At 34.4% G+C, this 22,877-nt stretch overlaps 2 protein-coding genes across 5 annotated transcripts; both read right to left on the bottom strand.

Moving 5' to 3' along the window:
* Positions 1 to 302: 302 nt before the first annotated feature.
* Positions 303 to 5,626, bottom strand: LOC18098176 (cellulose synthase-like protein D4). The gene is made up of 6 exons (XM_006384812.3): positions 4,552 to 5,626; positions 4,079 to 4,471; positions 2,653 to 3,460; positions 2,149 to 2,553; positions 1,683 to 2,020; positions 303 to 1,544 (listed from the first exon to the last, which is right to left on the bottom strand). Exons 1-6 carry the CDS (start codon positions 5,025 to 5,027, stop codon positions 578 to 580), a joined length of 3,387 nt encoding a protein of 1,128 aa, XP_006384874.1. The 5' UTR covers positions 5,028 to 5,626; the 3' UTR covers positions 303 to 577.
* A 594-nt stretch (positions 5,627 to 6,220) lies between these two features.
* On the bottom strand, positions 6,221 to 17,270 carry LOC18098174 (AT-hook motif nuclear-localized protein 25). 4 transcript variants are annotated; one of them, XM_052451892.1, is made up of 3 exons: positions 16,997 to 17,270; positions 15,968 to 16,849; positions 6,221 to 6,712 (listed from the first exon to the last, which is right to left on the bottom strand). In XM_052451892.1, the coding sequence occupies exons 2-3, from the start codon at positions 16,669 to 16,671 to the stop codon at positions 6,634 to 6,636; spliced, it is 783 nt and encodes a 260-aa protein (XP_052307852.1). In that variant the 5' UTR covers positions 16,672 to 16,849; positions 16,997 to 17,270; the 3' UTR covers positions 6,221 to 6,633. The 4 variants fall into 4 exon arrangements, with proteins under 4 accessions (XP_052307852.1, XP_052307851.1, XP_024454782.2 ...); XM_052451891.1 differs by having other exon boundaries at positions 6,221 to 6,556; positions 15,795 to 16,849; positions 16,997 to 17,263; XM_024599014.2 differs by having other exon boundaries at positions 6,221 to 6,556; positions 15,795 to 16,849; positions 17,059 to 17,263.
* Positions 17,271 to 22,877: the final 5,607 nt, after the last annotated feature.

Below are 22,877 nucleotides of genomic sequence, written 5' to 3'. Positions count from 1 at the left end.
GGTTTACTAAAAGGGAAAGAAGGGGGAATGTGGTGGATCATAGAATCCATGTATGATGGGTGTTGATTCTTTTATTTCTGTCGGCGGTCACTTGTAAGGCCAAGGAATTAATTTATGCGCCTTTTTACTGCTTGATTATTTTTCTGAATTGAATGTTTGATCATATGCTATATGATTAGGTGCATGCTTATATAACAATCTGGGCAGGGGGAGGCAAAAAAACGACGTGCTGGCTATGTTCTAGGTGCCTGTGATGCATTTGCGTGAATGCATTTGAATGGGGACAGGATTACTGGGAGGGATAAAAAAAAACAGGCCACTGAATTATCACGAAAATTTATGGGAGTGACATCAATATTTGACCTTCAGCTTACAGATTTTTCAGCATGTAACCATTCCTTCAAGGCTACCTTTTGCTGACCGTAAGTCTATTAGAAAGTTACAGAAAGAAAATACTGAAGTGCAAAATCTTGTTCCATCTCAAGCCTTGTTCTCTTGAACTGTCTTGGATCCTGAAAATCTTACAAGTCAGTAATCTAAGATTCATTCATGCATCTGTTCACTCAGCCGGCAGCAGTCAAGGGAACTGAAACCCTCCCCCAGCTCCATCAGCTGTTCCGGTTGTCTTTGGTGGGCTAATGGCAATCCATAGCAAAGAGATAGTAATGGCGATGAGACCGGACCAAACAAACACGATGGTTGGGGTCTTTCTCCTCCTTCCCATCAAGCCCTTGGCAAAAGGATATAAATGAGCCAGCACCCAGAAGCTAAAGAAAGCTCCGCCAACAAACTTACTCCACTGCGGAACTGTGCTATAAATCGTCCTTATGAAAGCAAAGGCCATGGCAATCATGTTTGTCATGGCAATCACAATGGGTGGAATCATCAAGGATGTCCACTTTACGAGATACAGGTCTGCATATATATCGTCAACGTCATCTCCTGCAGACTTGGAAGTCAATGTGAAAGATATCTCAATTCCTGCAATCACCTTGAGAAGGCCTTGCATGACAGCAGCAAAGTGGGCACTGGTTCCAGAGATAAGCCAGAACTGTTCGTTCCTCCACCACTCTTCCAACTCTATACCAGACCACTTCACCTCTAGAATGGCAAGAAGGACGAGGCAAATAGTTATAAGTAGGAGGTAGATTAAAAATGCGATGTCCAGGGTTTGGACAATGAAGAATCCGGAAAAAAGAGAGAGTGCAGGGAGAAAGCAATAGACGATCAAGAAAATCGAGGTGAATGGGTATATGCCAACATTAAGGTAAGCAAGGCGTTGGAGGATTTTGAGACGCCTAGTGGCCAAAAAGGCATTGTTTCTGGAAAAGAAAATCTCAACAGAGCCAGTGGCCCAACGAAGCACCTGGTGGAGACGGTCAGTAAGGTTAATAGGAGCTGAGCCACGAAAAGCATCACGCTTGGTTATGCAATAGACAGAGCGCCAGCCACGGTTGTGCATCCGATAGCCAGTCACAACATCTTCCGTGACTGAACCATAAATCCAACCCACTCGGTCCCCCCATTCAGTCTTGTCCTCGTACCTATACATAAAGCAGCATGTAATAACATGGATGGTGAATGTCTTGTGCTCTCTCTCTTTTTTATAAAAAAAAAAAGTCACAGATGATGTGATTTCTGGCTATAGTTGATCAATAATGAAATGGAAAGGTTGGCGTTACCAGCAAGAAATGACAGAAACGGCTTCAGCAACTGTAGCGGCATCAAGTGGTTCACGAGAGACCCTCAAAGCACCAGGAGGACGTCCATACTTGACAGCGGGATGATCAGCTAAAGGGCGGCCTTGGAACTCGGCAATAGGAATAGATTCAGACAGCATTGTAGAATTCCCAAACCGCTTGGGTAGCAGATTGAAATCAAGATCAGGATCGAAGTCGGTAGCTCTTAAGGGAAGTGTCTCTGCTTCTTTCTTTTCCTCGGTCTTACTTGTATTCGGTGGATCAAATCCATATAATGCAAATCTTCTAAACATGCAACCCGTTCCAACATAAACCGGGCCCTGTAACGCATGTGTGTAAGATTAATCCATCACTGTTAATGTGTGTGTTCTTGTAATTGACGTTGGCAATAATTATATCTACAAGTATTTATTTTTATTTTTATTTTTATTTTTTTAATTTTAAGTACCTGAACACCATCAAGGGCACGCATGTTTCCATCAAAAAACACAGTATTGCGATTAGCGTATCTATCAGAAGGATCAATGCCTTCAAATCTCTGGGGAAACTGTATATAGCAGATATTCTCGCCACCCCTGTCCATCATGAAGCACATTCCTTCCCTGATAGCTTTGCAGTTGTAGAAGTAGTGATCGCAATCCAAGTTGAGAATGAATGGACCATTGGATAGAATGGCAGATGCTCTTACAAGAGCATTCATGGCACCAGCTTTCTTGTTATGGTCATAGCCTGGCCTCTTTTCTCGTGAGACATACACAAACATTGGTAGTCGTATGTCCACATCTGTAAAGTCTATCATCTTATCATCCGCACCTCCCATCAGTGGGTCAGGGCTAGGAGGCTTCAACATCACCTGCACCCACATGATCATGAATTAATATAATCCTGATCAAATTATTTACAAGACAGCTTATGATCAAGAAAATAAAAAACGAATGAAGTTTTCCGGTACCTGAAGAATTCCAGCGTGGTCACCTTTGGAATGTTCGGCAGCTGGGAAGGCCCAAGTTCCAGGCCAATGGGTGCCATCAGCCATCCATGTAGCTTTCGGGACCTTTATTGGCTCCAAAGGATCACCTCCGGCGCTCTCCCTCATGTGCTTCAACATCTTCATTTCCTCTCTTGCATTGAAAGCATCTGATCTCCTCCTAATGGAGTCTGGAAGCCCATTGATCCTCACCTTGAATTCATCATACTCCCTTTTCATCTTCCTTCTATCCTTGACAAAATCAATCCTGCTCTTGTTCTTAGTTGGATCAATTTTTAGGCTGAAGTAGGTTTCAGGGTTCCTTGGCTCAATATTATGTTTTCGACAGAATGGAACCCACAAATCAGCAAAGCTTGCTGCCTCAGCCATTGCCTCAAAAGTGAGGAGCGCACCTCCATCATCAGAGATATAGCATGCCACCTTCTCTACAGGATAATCCACCGAGAGTATGGAAAGGATAGTGTTGGCAGTGACAAGTGGTGGCTCTTTATCAGGATCAGCAGTGGACACAAAGAGGTCAATACCAGGGAGATCAGATCTGCCTGTGGGATTGGAAGGCGACGGCATGTCAAACTTGTCACGGAGGACCTCAAGATCAGTGAACCGGTTGATAGGAGAAAGTTTGGGAATTATATCCAGGATCCATGAGAAAGCAAACCATACTTCACAAACCACTGACATGCCCCACAACCATCTTGCGTCCTCATTTGGATGCATTATTCTCCAATGCAAGAAGAAACCCAGCACAACCAGTCGAACCACAATCAGCAACCTGCAAATATGCGTGCATAAGAAATGTTATGCAGGCTTACCAATTTATCATTAATTTTTGTCTGGAGTCATGTATATGTAAGTCAGCACCGATATGTGCGAATATATATACATGAGAAAGGTTGCGGAAAATTCGAAAATTTGTGAGTTTTTTTTCTTGTTTCTAAGTCGACCAAGAACTCCATGTTCTGCTGGTGCCACCGTGACTGCGAGATTTATTTGGGCTTCAGAAAGCTGGATGGTACCCGCTTGCAGAAATTTAGTATGAGATCATAACTATGGAGTTGCAGTTCCGTTAGAAACCTGTAGTCATTCACAGCACAGCACTAATCTCTTTTCAATTACCCTCTCTTTTATTTTTATACCAGTTCATATCAATTTCCTCTAAATTAACTACACATTTTTAATTCTGGCAATATTAGTCTGTAATAAATGTTGCACTCTTAATTATAAAAGCAGATTCTAATAATAAATTATCCAAAACTAAGACAAATTAAGATATATATATATATATATATATATATATATATATATATATATATATATATATATATATATATATATATATGTGTGTGTGTGTATGTATGTATGTATGTATGTGTATGTATGTATGTATCACCTGTAAGGGCTGATGATGGCATTGGAGATTGGCTGCTCACGACTGAGGGGCTTCCATGGCTTATCCATATTTTCTAACATGCCACCCGGAAACCCTTCATCGCCATCATCGCCATACATGTCATCTTGGGGCCAAAAGGCATTCCCATAGCCGTAAGTACCTTGTGTCTCAAACAACCACCTGTTGTGATCGAAATCTCCATTTTGGTTTCTCTTCGTCATTGTCATGTTATTGTGATCACCTCCTTTACTTGGAGGTGGCAATGGCAGTGCTCCACTGGAAAAATTTGGTATTTCATCCTCGTAATCACCCACCTTGTATGGCTCCTTGCACCCTGGACATAAACCAGTATCTTTTTGGGCGTCCATATAGCAATCCCTGCAAATCTTGAACCTGCACGCGAGCAGAAAATTAAAATAAATTAAATTATGTTCCTGTACGTAATTAAGAGAAGTCAGAGCTTGATATTATACCTGCATTCACAAGGTATGACATCATGTCCTCTCTCATCCTTCATGACCTTGCCATCGCAAGCATGCATTGCACACGAAGAGCCCTTGGCACCAGCCATCTGAGGATGAGACACCTCCGAATCTATCACCTTGTCCATGAGATGCGCACGCGTAACGCTATTGAACCCGCCTGTAAAAAGAGAATTGGAAACATATTGCTCTTCGGCCTTGACCGCCACGGACGTGTCCATTGGCTGATTGTCAGGTGTGGAGGGAATCTGCACCGTATAGTTCGTGTAATCTCCCGATAGTTCTCCAGAAATATCAAGGTCTTCTCTTGATAGACTAACATAGCGACCGCTTGAAGTTCGTCTAGCGAATTTGACAGTTTGGCCGGTGGAACCACGATTTCCCTGCTGGGAGCTGTTGTTGTTGGCCGTGTTCCCAGCTGGGCTACGTATGCCCTTCTTGGATGGTTGGGAAGACAGAGATGCCATTATCAATTAATTAATTAATTTTGTAGTTAGGCTGCTGCTCGATCGTTTAACAATGTCTCTTGACCAATGGCCTTTTGATTGACGATACAACGAACACACCATAACATTTGCACCTCATCATGATCACGAGCATATATGATGTGTATATATAGTTACCAATCGTACGAATTATGATTAATGGCGTTCGATTTCTTGCCTGTGTATGAGTAATCTGATCCAAGAAAAACTCACCAGAAAAGAAGGAAAAAGGGAAGAAAACCTTGGGCTGGATGGGATTGGAGTGAATAAAGAGCGATGGGGCTGCCTTGTTGAATTCGAAAAGACGACATACATATACCTGCAATCAGTGCTAATTAACGACAATGGACGTACCTGCGTAGCATAGGATAAAGGCAGAAAAAGAGAAGGAAAAACAGAGCTGGGATCAAGATTGAAGGAAGGTGGAAGGTCGAGGAAGAAGGCGGGAGGATTAATGGATGGTGAAGGAGCTAGGGAGGCACTTCGGATTGATGCATGAGAAAATGATTGGGAGAAGAGGAGGAGATGGGATCTATCATCTATGGTGAGAGACCAAGTCTAATATTATTTACAGGCCTGCCTCTTTTCTTGCATGTTAACGTACGGGTTTTAAGGAGATTGTTTGTGGAGGGAGGGAGGGGTCTCCATTTCGCTTCAACATTCTGATTTTTGCTTCCATTCCGTACTAGTAGTCTATTTTAATTAATTACTTAGCGCTTGGCTTTCCTTGTAGTTTATTTAATGCAAAATAAATTTTTTATTATCTTTAATATCCGGATCAGATTGAATGTATATTTATTCATTTCATATATCTTGAAATTAATAATTATATAAATTTTTAATGGCTATTATATTAGCAATCATAAGATTCGAATTTGAGATCACAGGTGAGCAAACCCACGTATAATTGATATAATTTTAGTTGAATAATTTTTTTTAATATAAAAAATTATTTAAATATTATTAATATTTTTTTATAAAAAAAATTAAATTACATGGAGATTGAAACTTGTAAAATTAGTAAAAATATAATTTAATTTAAAATAAATATTTAATATAATATTTTTTTAATAAAAAATTAAGATAAAAACATATTATTTCGTTTAAAAAAAGTCAGAATTATGATTTAATTTGTATGTGTTGACTCACTGATTTTGGACACACTTAACAGGATCTTCGATTAATCCGCTGTTCATTTAGCTTTTCAAAGGACTTCATCCTCTCCTGATCTGATACAATTCCCCTCTACAAAATCACCATTTGCAAGGTTGATCGCAACAACGACAACATTGTTTAAATTTCTTGCTAACAAAATGAAAAGGACACAAAATTTCCTGCACTCTTCTTCTTCTTCTTCTTCTTCTTGAAGAAATACTGATTTAGCACCAATATCCTTGTCTAATTCTTGAAATTAATACGGGAAGACAACAATTAATCAGATCTTTAAATTGGGATATTCATTATTGACACTAGTAGCTAGCTAGCGGTATATACTCATTTAAAATGTAGACCTGCTGCACTACTAAACATATGATCTCCTTCGCCATGACCGGCAAAAGGGTAGCTTCCCATACCGTTCTCTCCCAGATTATAAAAGGGTACACCTCCTCCACCTGCCACCACCAACTTGTCCTCCACCTGATCCAGCCACTCCCGACGATTGTGAGGTTCTGGCCGCTGCTGCTGCTGCACCTCTAGTGCTGGTACTGACTCCCGATCCAGCTCCTCCAGTGGTAACCGATCATACACTGCATTAATTGCAAAGGACGCAGCCAATCAAAACCGCAAGACTTTAAGCCATCAAGGGCCCCGCGACACGTCCACCCACAACCTGCCCCTGTCCTCCAGCAAGAGATCGAAAGGCCGCCTGGACGAAGAGAAAGAAATAGGAGGATAAAAGTGTTGTGCGTCTGTTCCTACTAAACCCACATCAGCACACCCATATATTTATAGTATTTATGCAATTACAAATATACTCCGACAGTGAAAAGGAATACCCAAATGTACAACGCTAACAGGTCCAAGCAGTAAGAGCATATAGTGGTCGTTCACGCCAACAAATCATCAAACCTGTTCTCTCAATAACAGTCTTGTACCCATTCTTTCCGAAGGCATCCATAATTTGCTTAGCATCCTCGCCTGAACTATGCCAGAACCGAACTGGCTTAAACCCTGCTTGTGCAAGCCTAACTACCCACCTTGCATACCTCTCATGTCTCTCAATCCTTTCCAACCCCTCACAGGCTACAATATTCTCGATCTCTCTTCCAAACATTTCCTCTAAAACAAGCCTTTCATCACTAGCCAGATTACTCGCCAAAGTGGCGTCTATCGAGTCAAACACTGCGCTGTAATAATTCAATCCCTCTACAAATCGGTCCACCAATCGATTCAAATTGTGGTCCGCTTCTTGCTCTACTACAAATAATAACGTAGGTGACATTGACCGAATCATCGCTAGAAAATCACCAATTTGCTTGCAATCTTTAATGCCGTCGTTCTTGTTAACCCCAAAATGTGCAACCACTTGGTCATCTTCAGATAATAAAACGTGAAGATTTAATATTGATACGAAAGCTAGCGCTTCTCCTGATCCAGCCTTAAACATGTCTTTTGTTAACTCTCTCAAGCTCGCGTTTATAGAATTAAATTGAAAGGGTACGCCCACGCTTTCTGCTTCTTTGACAAGCCTTTGACCTAACTTCTCAAGAATAGCTTTGCTGCCATTAACACAGGTGATCTTCAAATGTGGAGGCCCATGTGGTGAGTTGGCGAAACCACGGAGAAGTGCGACCCACAAGTTCGAGTCACCGGAGCCCAAATCTACGATGTGAATCACACGCTCGTTTGCCATGGCATGGAGTAAGGTTTTGGCTATGATGGCATAAGCGAAACTAAGGTAAGGGAAGGTTCTGGTAAAGAGGAGCTTGGCCCTATCAAGGTCGACTTTGGGTTGTTGGGCTTGGTTCAGCGCCTTGTGTATGCCGGGCCAACGCTTGACAAGGCGAATGGCAAGGGCGGAGGCAAAACGAGCAGCCAGCCTTTGCATGCAATCACCCAAAATCGATGAAAGCACCGATATCTCCAAAAGACACGCATCGGCTCGATGAAGATTGCCCGAGGATGCATGTTTTGCACATTTTAGAAGGAGTTGGATAAGACGTATACCTCTTTCTTCAGGCTTTAGAGTTTGGTCATGAGGAGAAGGGGAGCTGGGTGACAACGTAAGAGATAAGGTCACATCTGGTTTTAACAATGGTGTCATGGAACTCATCTCGGCTTGAGCTAATTTTGGAGAGACTTTCTTGCTTTTCCTTTCAAGTTAGGAAGGTTAGCTTTGATGCTTGACACTTATAGGAGAATCAATCTTGAAGGGGGGGGGGAGGAGCAGGTACAAGTAAGAAGTACGTAGGAAGCTTGCTCTTGGAAGTATGTTGGCGTTCCAAATGTAAGAGGACAAAAGCTGGAAGTGTTTACCAAGAAGAAGCTAGCATGCTGCCTTAATTAACTTTTTGTGGACTGGACGTTTACCAAGAGGATTATTCCCAAAAACAAACACAAGGGTACAGTCCATATAGATGTGTGGAGATGGAAAATGACAATTGTGAGAAGGTTATTCTTATAGATCTCGAAGGAAGTGGACACAACAGCTATCCAAATAATTACCAAAGGCTAATAGGAGAGAGGAAAACACTGTACAGTGTACATTACACGAGGATTTATTGTTCATTTGAACATTGTACTGAATATTTTACTCTTAGAAAACCAATAAACTAGTTATTCTAGCTATTGAGATAATATTATCTTTTCACGAGTTTTATTAGTTATTATCAAATTTATTATGAAATAAATTTTTTATATTTTAAAAACACTATAAAATATCTAAATTACCTTTGAAAATGTATTTTTGTTTAACTGGCATCCAATAATTTTTTTGTATTTTTTGTAAGGTCCATTGGTTTTTTAGTTATAATTAATCAAGTTGACTATGGGTCAATTTGATATTTTAATAAATATAAGATATAAAAAAAATTGATAGGCACATGCAACGAATTACAATGGCAAAAAAAGATGTCCTTTGATGTTTTTGGAATCATCTCAGTAAGTCTTCCCTCCTAGATAGTGCATGTAGTTTACCGCTCTTTGATTTGACGCCAACGAGCTTTTCTTTTCTTTTTTCTCTCATCACCTTGATTTTTAAATTTGATGGACTAACTTGGATCGGGTTTTTTTTAATTTTATCCTTCAACATTTGATTTGTTAAAAATTAAGTTTCAAATCTTATTTTTCATTTTGCTTACTATGAAATTATCACTCTCATTTAGTTTTTGCTTTGATAAGATCATAAAGAACTTTTAAGAATACTGATATGATATCTTCTTGTTTATTTTTTATAATTAATTATTGCTGTATTTTTTTTTTGTTTAATTTATCTAATTTCATTGTTTTTTTTAATGATGGTATTAAATTAACCCTGAAATCACTAACTCAAGCCTCAATTTTTTATTATTTCATTAAAAATACTAAAATCACCCAAGTTGTCACTTGAAACAATTTGAAGGAGCAGAAGTAGAGAGGATCTTTACCGAAGTCGGTATCTCCAATAAATACAAAAAGGAAAAAGACTAGAGATCAATTGAATTGCATGTCAAGGTCTGGATATAAAGGACATTTCCATCGATGACCTTAATGCATTTTGTGCTGTCTTTATTAGACCAAGGGGCGGGTGGTGTTTTAATCAAATGACGCTAATGCGGCCGACCACATGCTCCGCATATACGGCGTGAAACGCACCGCATATACAGCGTGACACCTGGCATAAACCCACGTCATAAACTGTCATAGAAGAAAATAATAAATTTATTGAATTATAATAGTGGTTGTTTTTTAAAATATTTATATTTTAATATATTAAAATAAAAAAATTTTAATATTATTATATTAAAATTATAGAAAAACATTAAAAATATATTATTTTAAAATAAAAAAAATTAATTATTTTTAAAATATAAAAACAAGATTCACGAAAAGTACACCCCACCCACCGCATAGGTGGGGTGCCGGTAATGACAGCATGTCATTAAATTTAGCCACCAATATATTATTAATTGAGTGTAATGTAAGAATCAAGAAACTAACATTGTACGCTTGGGTCAACCTTTGTATTGCAATGCAACTAAAAACTAAAGACAAGTAATTTTGGCATCTTGTGCAAACCGATGTAGTTTAACGAGCTAGAATAACTATATACTAGGTACATGCCCCACGCGATGTCGCGAGTCAATTATTTTTTGCATTTCAAAAAATATTAAGATTTAAAAGTGTTAGGTTTTTTTGCAAAGTTATACTCAAGAGTCTTAGGTTTGGTTGCAACGCCTGACCCAAGAATAATATTTATAATATTAATAATCACATTAAACTTGGGTTAACCCTTAGCATAAAAGTGTCTGGACTGCAATACCAGACCCAATAGCATTGGACATGGGTCTGGCTGCAAAATCGTGTCATAAAAGTGTAATAATTAAATAGATTAGTTAAAAAGAAAAAAACAAAGAAAAAAAACCAACAGGAAAAAAAAATATGAATTAACTGGGTTAACCCTTCAAACCAGGTTAACTCGTCATACATTGAATTCGCATCGTGAAAGTTTGATAATTAAAAAGGAAAAAACAAATTAACTGGGCTAACTCGTCAAACCAGGTTACCTGTCAAATCCGGAATCCGTGTCATTAAAATTTGATAACTAAATAGAAAAAAATTTAATATTAACAATTTAAATTCAACGAAAAAAATTAAATAAAAAGAAAAAAAACAAAAGGCATCAGCCTTTTCACTGTGGACTGCACTATATGCAGTCCACAGTGAAAGACATAAAAACAACAAAAAAAAAAAAGAAAAACTAAATACATCAGCTGAGAACTACTCAGAAAAAAAATTAATATTAATAAACTAAATTAATTAAATAAAATTAATTAAAAATAAAAAATAAAAGAAAAAAAAACCTCTAAGAAGAAAAAAATTTAACATTAACAAACTAAACTAAACGAAAAAAAATAATTAAAAACAAAAAAAAAATTTCAGGTTAACTCATCAAATCAGGTTAACCCGTTAAACCCGGAATTCGTGTCATGAATGTTTGGTAACTAAATAAAAAAAAGTGAAAATTAACAAACTGAACTAAACGAAAAAAATTAATTTAAAAAAAAATAAAAAAATCCGGGTTAACTCGTCAAACCATGTTAACCCGTTAAACCCAGGATCTGTGTCATGAAAGTTTGATAACTAAATAAAAAAAAATTAACATTAACAAACTAAATTAAACAAAAAAAATTTATGAAAATTAAAAAATTAAAAAAATTGATGGGTCAACCCATAATTAACTGGGTTCACCCGTGAAACCAGGTTAACTCGTGAAATTCGGGATATGTGTCATAAAAGTCTGATAACTAAATAGAAAAAAAATGAATATTAACAAACTAAACTAAACAAAAAATATTAATTAAAAAGCAAAAAAAAAATTATGGGTTAACTTGTCAAACCAGGTTAACTCGTTAAATCTGGAAAATGTATCATGAAAGTCTGATAACTAAATAAAAAAAATTAAACATTAATAAACTAAATTAAACAAAAAAACAATTGTTAAAAAAAAACAAAGAAAGAAGCAAAAAAAAATTCCCCAGAGCATAAAAAAAAAGTTAAAAAAATAAGACAACTTATAAAAAAAAAAAAAAAACCTAAAGCATCAGTGTTTTACTGTGGACTGCAGTGTGCAGTCCACAGTAAAACACTGATCCCTTTTAGTATATGCTAGAAACGTGGCCCGCGCTACGCCGCGGGTCAATTTTTTTGTATAAAAAAAATTAAAATTTAAGAGTGTTAGGTTTTTCTACAAAGTTATACCTAAGAGCATTGGGTCTCTCTGTTACTCCTAATCCAAAAGTTATATTTATAATATTAATAATAATATTAAACTTGCATGACCCAAGTTTAAGTGAGTTTGGTTGCAACATCAAATCCGGAGCCTTTAATATGAGTCTGGTTGTAAGGTCATCTTATAAAAGTGTGATAATTAAAAAAGAAAAAATTTAATATTACAGAATGAAATAAAAAAAAAGATTAATTGAAAAGAAAAAAACAACAAAGCAAAGCATTATTCCGATGAATAGTGCTTTGCAAGGAAGGCTACAGTAAAATCCCCTCATGAGATCATAATAATTTAATGACCAGTAAACAAAACAAATCATAAAGTTTAATTCTTAATCAAATCGATATTAAAAGATGAAATTGAAAGAAAAAAACTACTTAAGAAAAAGAAAAAAAATCTGAATCAACTGGTTTCACCCGTCAAACCTGAGATTTGTGTCATGAAATTGGAAGAAAAAAGATTGATGTCTTTTAGTTATAGTTAATTACAATATTTAAAGATGAAATTGGAAGAAAAAAACTAATAAAGAAAGAGAAAAAAAATCTGAATCAACTGGGTTAGCTTACCAAATCAGGTTAACCCGTCAAACCTGAGATTCGTGTCATAAGAGTGTGATAACTAAATAGAAAAAAATTAACATTAATAAACTAAAATGAACAAAAAAAATATTAATTAAAAATAAAAAAACAAAGGAAAAAAAAAACTAATGAAGAAAAAGAAAAAAAATCTGAATTAACTGGGTTAACCCGTCAAACCTGGGATTCATGTCATGAAAGTTTGATAACTAAATGGGAAAAAACTTAATATTAACAAACTAAATTTTTTAAAAAAATTAAAAAGGAAAAGGGAAAAAAACAAAAATACTAAACAAAAAAAATATTAATTAAAAAAAACAAAGAAAGAAAAGCCTACATGAAGAAAAAAACTAATGAAGAAAAAGGAAAAAAATCTGAATTAACCGGGTTAACCCTTCAAACCAAGTTAACCCGTTAAATCTGAGATTCGTGTCATGAAAGTTTGATAACTGAATAAGAAAAAAAAATTATGGGTTAACCCAGAATTAGCTGGGTTAACCCATCAAACCCGGAATCCGTGTCATGAAAGTTTGATAACTAAATAGAAAAAATTAACATTAACAAACTAAATTAAACGAAAAAATTAATTAAAAAGAAAAACTAGAAAAAAAATCCGGGCCAACCCGTCAAGCCCGGAACCCATGTAATGAAAGTTTGATAACTTAATAGAAAACAAATTAACATTAAAAAAAATTAAACAAAAAAAATATTCGTTAAAAAAAAACAAAGAAAACAAAACAGCTTAAAAAAAACAAAGAAAAAAGCAAAAAGAAAAAGAAAACAGTTTAAAAAAACAAAGCAAAAAGAAAAAGAAAACTAAACGTTTCACTGTGGACTGCACTCAAAAAAATTAATTAAAAAGAAAAACCAGAAAAAAAAAAATTCGGGTTAACCCGTCAAACCCGGAACCTGTATCATGAAAATTTGATAACTAAATAGAAAAAAATTTAACATTAACAAAAAAAATTAAACAAAAAAACATTCATTAAAAAAAAACAAAGAAAAGAAACAGATTAAAAAAAACAAAGAAAGAAAAAAAAACAAAGTAAAAGGCAAAAAAAAAAAGAGAGAGAGAGAAGATAGCTCAGCGTTTCACTGTGGACTTGTACAGTGAAACACTGAGCAGTTTTAGTATATTTTACAATTAATTAAAAAGAAAAAAAAATTCAGGTTAACCCGTCAAACCCGGGATCCGTGTTATGAAAATCTGATAACTAAATAAAAAAATTAACATTAATAAACTAAATTAAACAAAAAAATTCATTAAAAGAAAAATACATAAAGAAAAAAGCAAAAAAAAACCCATAAAGATATAAAAAACAAAAAAAAAACAAGAAAAAATAAGAAAAAAAACAGCATTTCACTGAACTTGAACATAAAACACTTAGCAGTTTTAGTTTATTATTAATTGCCCGTGACTATTAATAACTTGATGCTTAAAGAAACGTGAGTACTAATTCAATTGGTGCACAATTAGGTGATTTACTTGCGCTAAACTGTGGCCAGATTATTTTTTAAAATTTTTTTAAATTTAAAAAATTATTTATGTATTGTCAGTGTGTTTTCAAAAATAAAATTAAATAATGTAGAGATTGATTTGATATTACTCATCAACTTGACAAGTCTACAAATATCTTGAACAATAAAAAAAAACATAATTTGACTAGAAAAAAATATATCAAGATGATTTAAGAAAAATATTGAGACGACAATATATTGGATTGATCCGGATCAACTCAGGTTAACATGTAAAATGCATTACCAAGATATTGAGATCATGATAATTTTATAAAAAACAAATAAAAAAAACACATTGAAGCTCAATTCTCATTCAACTCAATGTTAAAAAAAGAGATTGAAAAACATTAATTAAAAAATAACCAAAAAACCTTAATCAATTTGAGTTAACCTGACAAGTTTCGATCATGAAACCGTGACAAATCAAAACAAATCATGAAGCTTAATTCCCAATCAATCCAACATTCAATGATAAAATTGAAAAAAAAATTAATTAAAAAAGACAAAAAATAAGACTCGGGTCAACTTGGTTTAACTTGTCAAACCCTTGACTCGATTCATGAAATTGGGATAGCCTCATAAAAAGCAATGCAAAACAAATTATGAAGTTTAACTCTCAATCAACTCAAATGGCGAACAATGAAATTGAAAAAAAAATTAAATAAAACTTAAGTTAATAAAGTTAACTCGCAAAACTCGTAACTCTGGTCATAAGACTATGATAATCTCATGAAAAATAATCCAAAATAAATTATAATGTTTAATCTCTAATAAATTTAATATTAAAAAAAATTAAAAAAAAAATATTGTTCTAATAAACTGTATTTTATAGGGAGAGTAACAATAATTTCCATTGTCAGTTGCTATTGTTAATAGCTTCAAGAAGGATGTTTTTTTTTTAAATATTGTTCAAAATAAATTTAACTCTCAATTATTGTCACAAATTAATATGAAAATACTCGCTTATTATTAAATGAAAAAAAATTAAAAATGCATGTGAGACCAGTAGCTTTTTAGCGAGTGGCCCATAGCCTCTTGATTCGTGTTAGTGAGTTCGATCCCTACTTTTATCACAAGGATCCAAATTATTTAACCCCACATATTTGAGAGGGGACATAATAACACCCGGATTTTTCTTGTGGTGGCAATTAGAAAGAAAGCCCAAGAGGAGACGAAATATACAAGAAAAAAGCCCAACCAAGGAGGTAAGAAACAGAGCCCAAAACCGAGTCCATATGGGAGAATAAAAGGGTACCAAAACTGGGCCCAAGAGGAGACGAAATAGGTTCAAACCCAAGCCCATCAATTTTCAATTTTCAATTCTCTTGTCGCCTGTTTTCTACAATTATCTATTTGAAGTTGACATGACTCTTAATCATTAGCAGCTACATAAAACGATTTTAAAATACTTTCACGATGTTGTGCGATCGCTTTCCTGAACGTTCCATGATTTATGAGTATATAAGAAGCTACAAGTCACTACATAAAAAACACAAGAGGCTCCAAGCTTATTTAATTCTTGAATTAATACTGAAAGACACAGAAACGACACAGAATTTCCTGCACTCTTCTTCTTCTTGATCTTGAAGAAATACTGATTTAGCACCAATATCCTTGTCTAATTCTTGAAATTAATACGGGAAGACAACAATTAATCAGATCTTTAAATTGGGATATTCATTATTGACACCAGTAGCTAGCTAGCGGCATATGCTCATTTAAAATGTAGACCTGCTGCACTACTAAACATATGATCTCCTTCGCCATGACCGGCAAAAGGGTAGCTTCCCATACCGTTCACTCCCAGATTATAAAAGGGTACACCTCCACCACCACTACTGCCGTTGTTTCCGCCACCACCAACTTGTCCTCCACCTGATCCAGCCACTCCCGAAGATTGTGAGGCTGCTGGCCGCTGCTGCTGCTGCACCTCTACTGCTGGTACTGACTCCCGATCCTCCTCCACTGGTAACCGATCATACATTGCATTTGCAAAGGAGGCAGCCATCAAAACCACAAGACTTGAAGCCATCAAAGGCCCCACCACACGTCCACCCACAACCTGTCCCTGTCCTCCAGCAAGAGATATCGAAAGGCCGCCTGCTTCAGGTGGTGCTGGTGATGGAAGCGATGTCCCAGTTAGGGACAAGATCTCAAACCTTCCGTGCAGCGTCATCACAGCAGAACTACCCCCACCACCTGGCTGCCTCAAAGTAACATTTGTGACTGCTCCGCTACCGCTGAGAATGCAAACTCCATGGGCTCGGCGCCTTGCATAATTTGATATTGATTCAACTATATCTGAGCCCGGGGATATTTCAAGTAGGTGAGATCTTAAAGCATTTGGGGTGTCCCGAGCAATGATTATTGGGGGCTTGGGTTTGTTCTTTGAACCAGCAGGACGGCCGCGAGGCCTGCGTCCAGAGGAGGAATTACCGGCACCTGAACTACTAGTGGTGGCAGATTCAGGATCATTGATGTCGTCTTTAAAATTACCTGGTTGTGGAGTTTTGGCATCTCTTTGAAGTTGCAGTTCCGGTCCCAGGAGTTGATGAGCAGCATAACGAGACCCTGCACCAGCACCTGGGCTTGCTTCCAGGCCGGACATTGATATATAATTAATTGCCAGGTGCTGCTGCTGATGACAATTAAATTAATTATCTCCGGCACCTCCGGCAGGAACCTTTTGCGCCCGCGCTGACTTATCGTTGGTAATCAATTGCTGTATATATGTATCACACAATATATGCTGCACTGTGCTTCCTTAGCAAACCTTATCGATCACTCTGACGTAGTATTCAAAATCAAGAAGAGATAGATCATGCATAAAAATCTTATTTAAAAAAAAAAAGAGGAAACGGTAGAAAAATATATATATTATCGGATGATGGAAATTTCAAAGATATATATATATGTGTATACATGGAGTTTACCAGCTAGAATCAAACAGTATGATCATCGACCGATCTCTAGATAGTTATTCACCAGTACTTACTACTTTCTCTAACTATTCTATATGAAGATATCCAGATCTTTGGAAGGAAGAAGCCATCGGAGAAGAGGAGGAGAAGCTTATATAAGAAACTGCACAAACTAACAGGCAAACTTATTTTACATATCTATAAGATATATAGCACTGCATGCTATATATAATTAGTAGGTGGAGTACTATATATTATATTATATTATATTGTACAACTTTATATTATTTTAATATGTAGGCAATTCCTTTTTTCATCAAGCTACGAGGGATGTATCGTATATATAGGCTAAGTATGGAGGTCCAGGAAAACCCAGCTTTGAACGGGCACAAATTGAGGAATTTACGGGACAAAAAGGTGAAAAGCTGTGTGTAAGAGAGAGGTATTCAAATGGCAAAGCAAATTAAAAAGAACAAAAAAGAGAGAAACTTGCTGTCGTGACAATGAAGATAAGGAGATTGCCTGGTGGAACTCTAAGCAGTTGATGCTTAAAACTATATATTATTACTTCTTTCTTCTTCTTTTTTCCTATCACCAGCATGAGTTTGGCCTGGTTTATAATTAAGGGATTTTTTTGAAAAATAACATTAACAAAAAAAAAAATCTAAGAGAAAAGGGATTTTTATTAGACTCTGCCTCACAAAATACTATTTATTATAATAATATTTTATTTAGTTTTTTTTGTTTTTTCTCTATCGATGCTTCTTTTTTTTTAATTTTATCTTTTCATATTAGATTTGATTTTTTATTGAATTATCTCATTTTCATGACGTGGATTGCGGGTTTGACGGGTTAACACAGTTGGGTCAAGTTTATTTTTTTTAATTAATTTTTTTTCATAATTCCATTATTTAATGTTGAGTTGATAGGAAATTAGATTTCATGATTTATTTTGTTTTATTTAAATTAGGTTATTCTGGCCTTATGATCCGAGAATAATTCTTAACAGGTTCTCGAGTTGTTTTTTGTGTACTTTTTCTAATTAATTTTTTTTTTAATTTCATCATTCAACATTGAGTTAATTGGGAATTAAGCTTCAAATATGTTTTGATATGCTTTATATTTGAATAACTTGGTCTCGTGATCAAGGTCACATGGTTTAGTATTTTAACCTTGGCTAAATCATACCCTTTTTTTCTTTCTTTCTAAGAAGTTATCTAGGTCTCATAACCTGAATCATGAATCCTTCAACATTGGATTTAATTTTTATTGGGTTGTCCACTTCTCATAACCCGAGTAGCAGGTTTGACGGGTTAACCTAATTGACATAGCTTTTTTTAATTGACTTTCCCCCTTTAATTTTATCATTTAATTTTGTGTTTGATTAATAATTAGGGTTCATGATTTATTCTAGGATGATTATAATTTTAAAATTTCATCATTCAACATTGGATCCAACAATGTGAATTGAGAATTGAGTTTCATGAATTGTTTTGATTTGTTCTTTATAGGGTTATTTAAGTCTTATAAACAAAGTCATGAATTTATTGGTAGGTTAACCAAGTTAAATCAGGTCATTTTTTTTATTTTCTTTCTATTAGGTTATCCCGATTTTATGACTCATATAATGGGTTTGGCATATTGACTCGAGTTATTTTTATATTTTTTTTAATCGATTTATTTAATCTCATCCTTTAATATTGAGCTAATTGAGAATTGGACTTCATAATTTGTTTTGATTTGGTTTCTATAGGGTTATCTTAGTATTATGACTCATGTAGCGAATTTGACAAGTTAACTTGAGTTTTTTTATGTCATTTTCTTAATTGATTTTTTTTTTCAATTTCATCATTTAACATTAAGTTGATTGAGAATTAAACTTCATAATTTATTTTGATTTTTTTTCTACGGAGGTTATCATAGTCTCATAACCCGGGTCATGGATTTGACATATTAACACGGGTTTGACCAAATTAATCCACTATGTTGTTATCTTAATATTAAGAAATATCATCTTTAAATTTTTTTCAGTCGAATTATGTTTTTACGGGTCATCCAAGTTGCTTAGACCCGCAAAGTCAACTGAGTTATATTGAGTCAACGCCACACAATTTGATTTTTTTCAACTAAAAAAACACGTTAGCACCATTTATATATCTTTTTATGTTCAAGAAAAATTTGACTCAACCCTGTCAAAACACGGGTCAATAATCTAGTATTTTGCTAAAAGCTTTGGGATAATAAAACAGGTTGAAATTGTATTTAAAAAATAGCACAATTTGAATATAACTACATTCCAAAATGTTGTTTTTACAGACAATTGCTATTTGGAACAGCGATCATATTTCAGAATATGTTTTTCAAATAACAATTGTTTAGCCATCTTTCAAAACATCTTTCATTTACAAATTAATTAACCTAAACGAAAGTCAATTTAAAAAATTTATGAAGATCCAATGGCCAAAAAATAAGATTCAAGATCCATTGTCCAAGAAAAAAAGAAAAGATAAGGTGATGTGGTACGAGAGAGAATGGAAAAAGGAAAAAAAAATAGGTCACCATGAACACGTTGAGGCTCCGTTTTCAACATACTTGGTACCGTTAAAAAAATTGGACAAGACAATTCTAACAACACCTTAGAAGACATCAAATGAGGTCGTAATTAACTCTAAATTAACCCCAGACAAAACCGCTAGCATATTACGACTATGTTTGGTGGTCTTTTCAATATGTGGTTAGAATTATCTCGTCAAAATCTTTTTAAGGATACTAAATGTGTCGAAAATAGAGCTCTGGTATGTCTATGATTACTCATTTTTTCGTGGTCATTAAATCTTGAATTTCATTTCTTGGTCATTGAATATTTATAAAATTTCAGGTTGATTTTTTTATATGTTAATTAAATTGAAAGAGATAATTTTTGAAACAATAATTATTTCAAATAAGATGGTGTTCAACCACTATTTTGAATCCCGGTTGTGTTCGACAATTATTTTCAACGACAATAATATTCAAACTTTGTTGTTTTCCTAATAATTTTTTAACATGTGTTAAGTCCCTAAATTAAAATTCTAAAATATCCAATTATAAAATAAGATCTCGCCATTACTCAAATAATGATGGTGTTCAACCACTATTTTGAATTACGGTTGTATTCAACAATTATTTTCAACGACAATAATATTCAAACTTTGTTGTTTTCTAATAATTTTTTAACATGTGTCAAGTCTCTGAATTAAAATTCTAAAATATCCAATTATAAAATAAGATCTCGCCATTACTCACAGTCCCCTTCCACTAATTTTATTTATTTATTCATGGACTCCAAGCTAGCTAAGAGATATATCAAAGACTAGGAGCCGGGGACGGAAGAGAAGGGTAGGTACTGAAAAACCGCCCCTTTATTTTATTCAACAAGTAGGTAAATATTCTAGTGTTTTTACTTTTTAGTCATGATCACATGTGGAAATTTTGAATGAAATGTCTGTGTAATCATGACTGCACGGAGCACTTTTACATGCGTTGACCATAATATCTACTGAAATGCCTTGGATTGAAGTTACAAATTAATGCAATCCTCTATAAACAAGATAAAAATATAAGTTTATTTTTTAAAAAATATATTTATTAAAAAAATAGCCACGAGTCTCGAACAGGACTAGTCTTATCTTTAAAAATAATACAAGAATACCCGGAAAAAAAAATTAATGTAATACTCCTATAGTCTACACTCTACATGCCTTCTATTTTGCACAATATTTTTATTTTGGAGATTCTTACAGATGTTTTGTGTTTTCAATAATTTTTTTCAATGGTATATTATTTGAATCATAATGCTGTAATTTTCTCGATTATAATTAAAAAAATCTATTTATTTTCATGGGATTCTGCGCTTTTTTTGAGAAGTTATTTTAGAAAATATTTTTTTGATGAAAAGGCTTGATTAAGAAGTAAGCGGTAGAAGGCAAGAGTAGAATGCGTGTATTCGTGCAGAAAACGAGAGGGGGGAGGCTCCCAAATGCAAATTAAATGCAAATGGCGGTTTGCCAGTCCTCGATGAGGATTGGATGGAGCCAGTCAAGGAGAAGATAGACAGGACTTGTGGCCAAACGTGACAGACACGTGAGAGGTGTCGGGAGGGACATGATGACCGGGTCATTTCCCTAATCTTATCTCACTTTATCCCACCATTCATGTATCACACCATTGACCATACACGCACGCAACTGCTTCACCATGCATCTTCGTGGTGTTAGGTAAGAAATTATGTTTTTTAAAATATTTTTTATTTATAAATATATTAAGATAATATTTTTGTGTTTAAATTTTTTTTTATATCAACATAATAGAATAATTTAAAATCATAAAAAAATTTAAAAATAATTTTTAAACGCAAAAACAAATACACTCCAAGAGTTTATTTATTTAAAATTATATTAATTTATTTTTTTATTAGTACATCAAAACTATTAAAAAACACTAAAAAATATTAATTTGATATTTTTTAAAGTGAAACTCATTTTTGGAACGTACTCAAAAGTAGAAGCTCCTGCATTCTCATAAATTATCAAATTATATTTTTTTTATTTGTTTATTTTTAAATCAATACTTCAAACCTATTAAAAAAATATTTAAAAAGTATCAATTTGATATTAAAAAAAAATACTTTGAAAAGAAAATTAAATCATAAAAACAAACACATAATAAGTTCTAACTTCACCATGTATATATATTTATAAAGATGCATGCAGAGAAATGGAGTTTTATATTTTTTTTTTCAAGGATAAAATTTCTAATTAATTAAAAACAGAAAACCTTTAATATCTTTACACGAAATCAACGAAAAAAAATTAAATATAAAGAATGAAATGGATTTGTGTTGTTCACACACACAACACTATGGAGTTATAGTTTTTCTTCCTAATAATTCATTTTAATCTATAAAGTTTTATTTTGTACAATTTGCTCCTAGTTAAAGGTTAATTGTTTCTGATTTCTCAGTGAATGGTAAAATTAAAAAAAAACCAAAATAATAAAAAAAAAACATCAAACATGGTTGGTGTGCCAGAGATTATATAGAAAATACACCTAGGTCCTTCATCTTTCAAAACTACACAATTCATATAATTCAAGTCTCTTTACATTTTTAAAAAATAATTTTGATACACAAGTTTATTTGTGTTATTTTTCAGTCTCTAATAAGGAAGGGAGAGATTGTCGGATTCCCGCAATAACAAAGAAAGTCATCATTCCCTCCACTTTCGACCACCAAAATGAGTTTTTTTAATGCCCATGGGTCCCATAAGAGGGGTTTTATGGTGGTTGTTTGGAGTCTCAATGTTGCATGAAAAACCAGATCTAACCTGACAAAGCCAAAACTAACTTGTTTTGACTTTGTGTTTTAGGCCATTTTTTTTAAGTATTTGGAGTTGATGAAATTATTTTTGGATGCTATAAGGGTGTTGATGAGGTGTTTTAGGGTTAAAATAACCTAAAAAATGGATTTTTTTTTTACCATTGTTGCCTCGATTTTTTAGCCACCCCTTGGTGTCTAGAATCTGGGATTGCAGAAAAAACATCATATTTCTTCACGAGAAAGGTGTCACCTTCTTATTTTTTTTAAAAAAAAGTAGGGTGAACGCCTGGGCTTGAAGGCACACTAACACTCATGAGCTCTTCATTGTTGCGGCCTAGGCGTGCCCGCGATTCTAGGTTCTTTCCGTATATTTTTTTGGGTTTGATATAAATTTAAGGAGAAAAAATTATTGAATCCAGTTGAGTTCATGGTCCGAATCATGAGTTTGATGAGTTAAACCACAACACCCGACCTGCTTTTTTTCTTCATAATACTACTTTTTAAGATTTAAATATCTTGATTTATATATGCATGTTG

This window comes from Populus trichocarpa, chromosome 4, assembly GCF_000002775.5.
Source record: "Populus trichocarpa isolate Nisqually-1 chromosome 4, P.trichocarpa_v4.1, whole genome shotgun sequence".
NCBI classification, from domain to species: domain Eukaryota; kingdom Viridiplantae; phylum Streptophyta; class Magnoliopsida; order Malpighiales; family Salicaceae; genus Populus; species Populus trichocarpa.
Note: the sequence above shows the minus strand (reverse complement) of the source record. Positions and strands in the feature narration are given on the sequence as shown.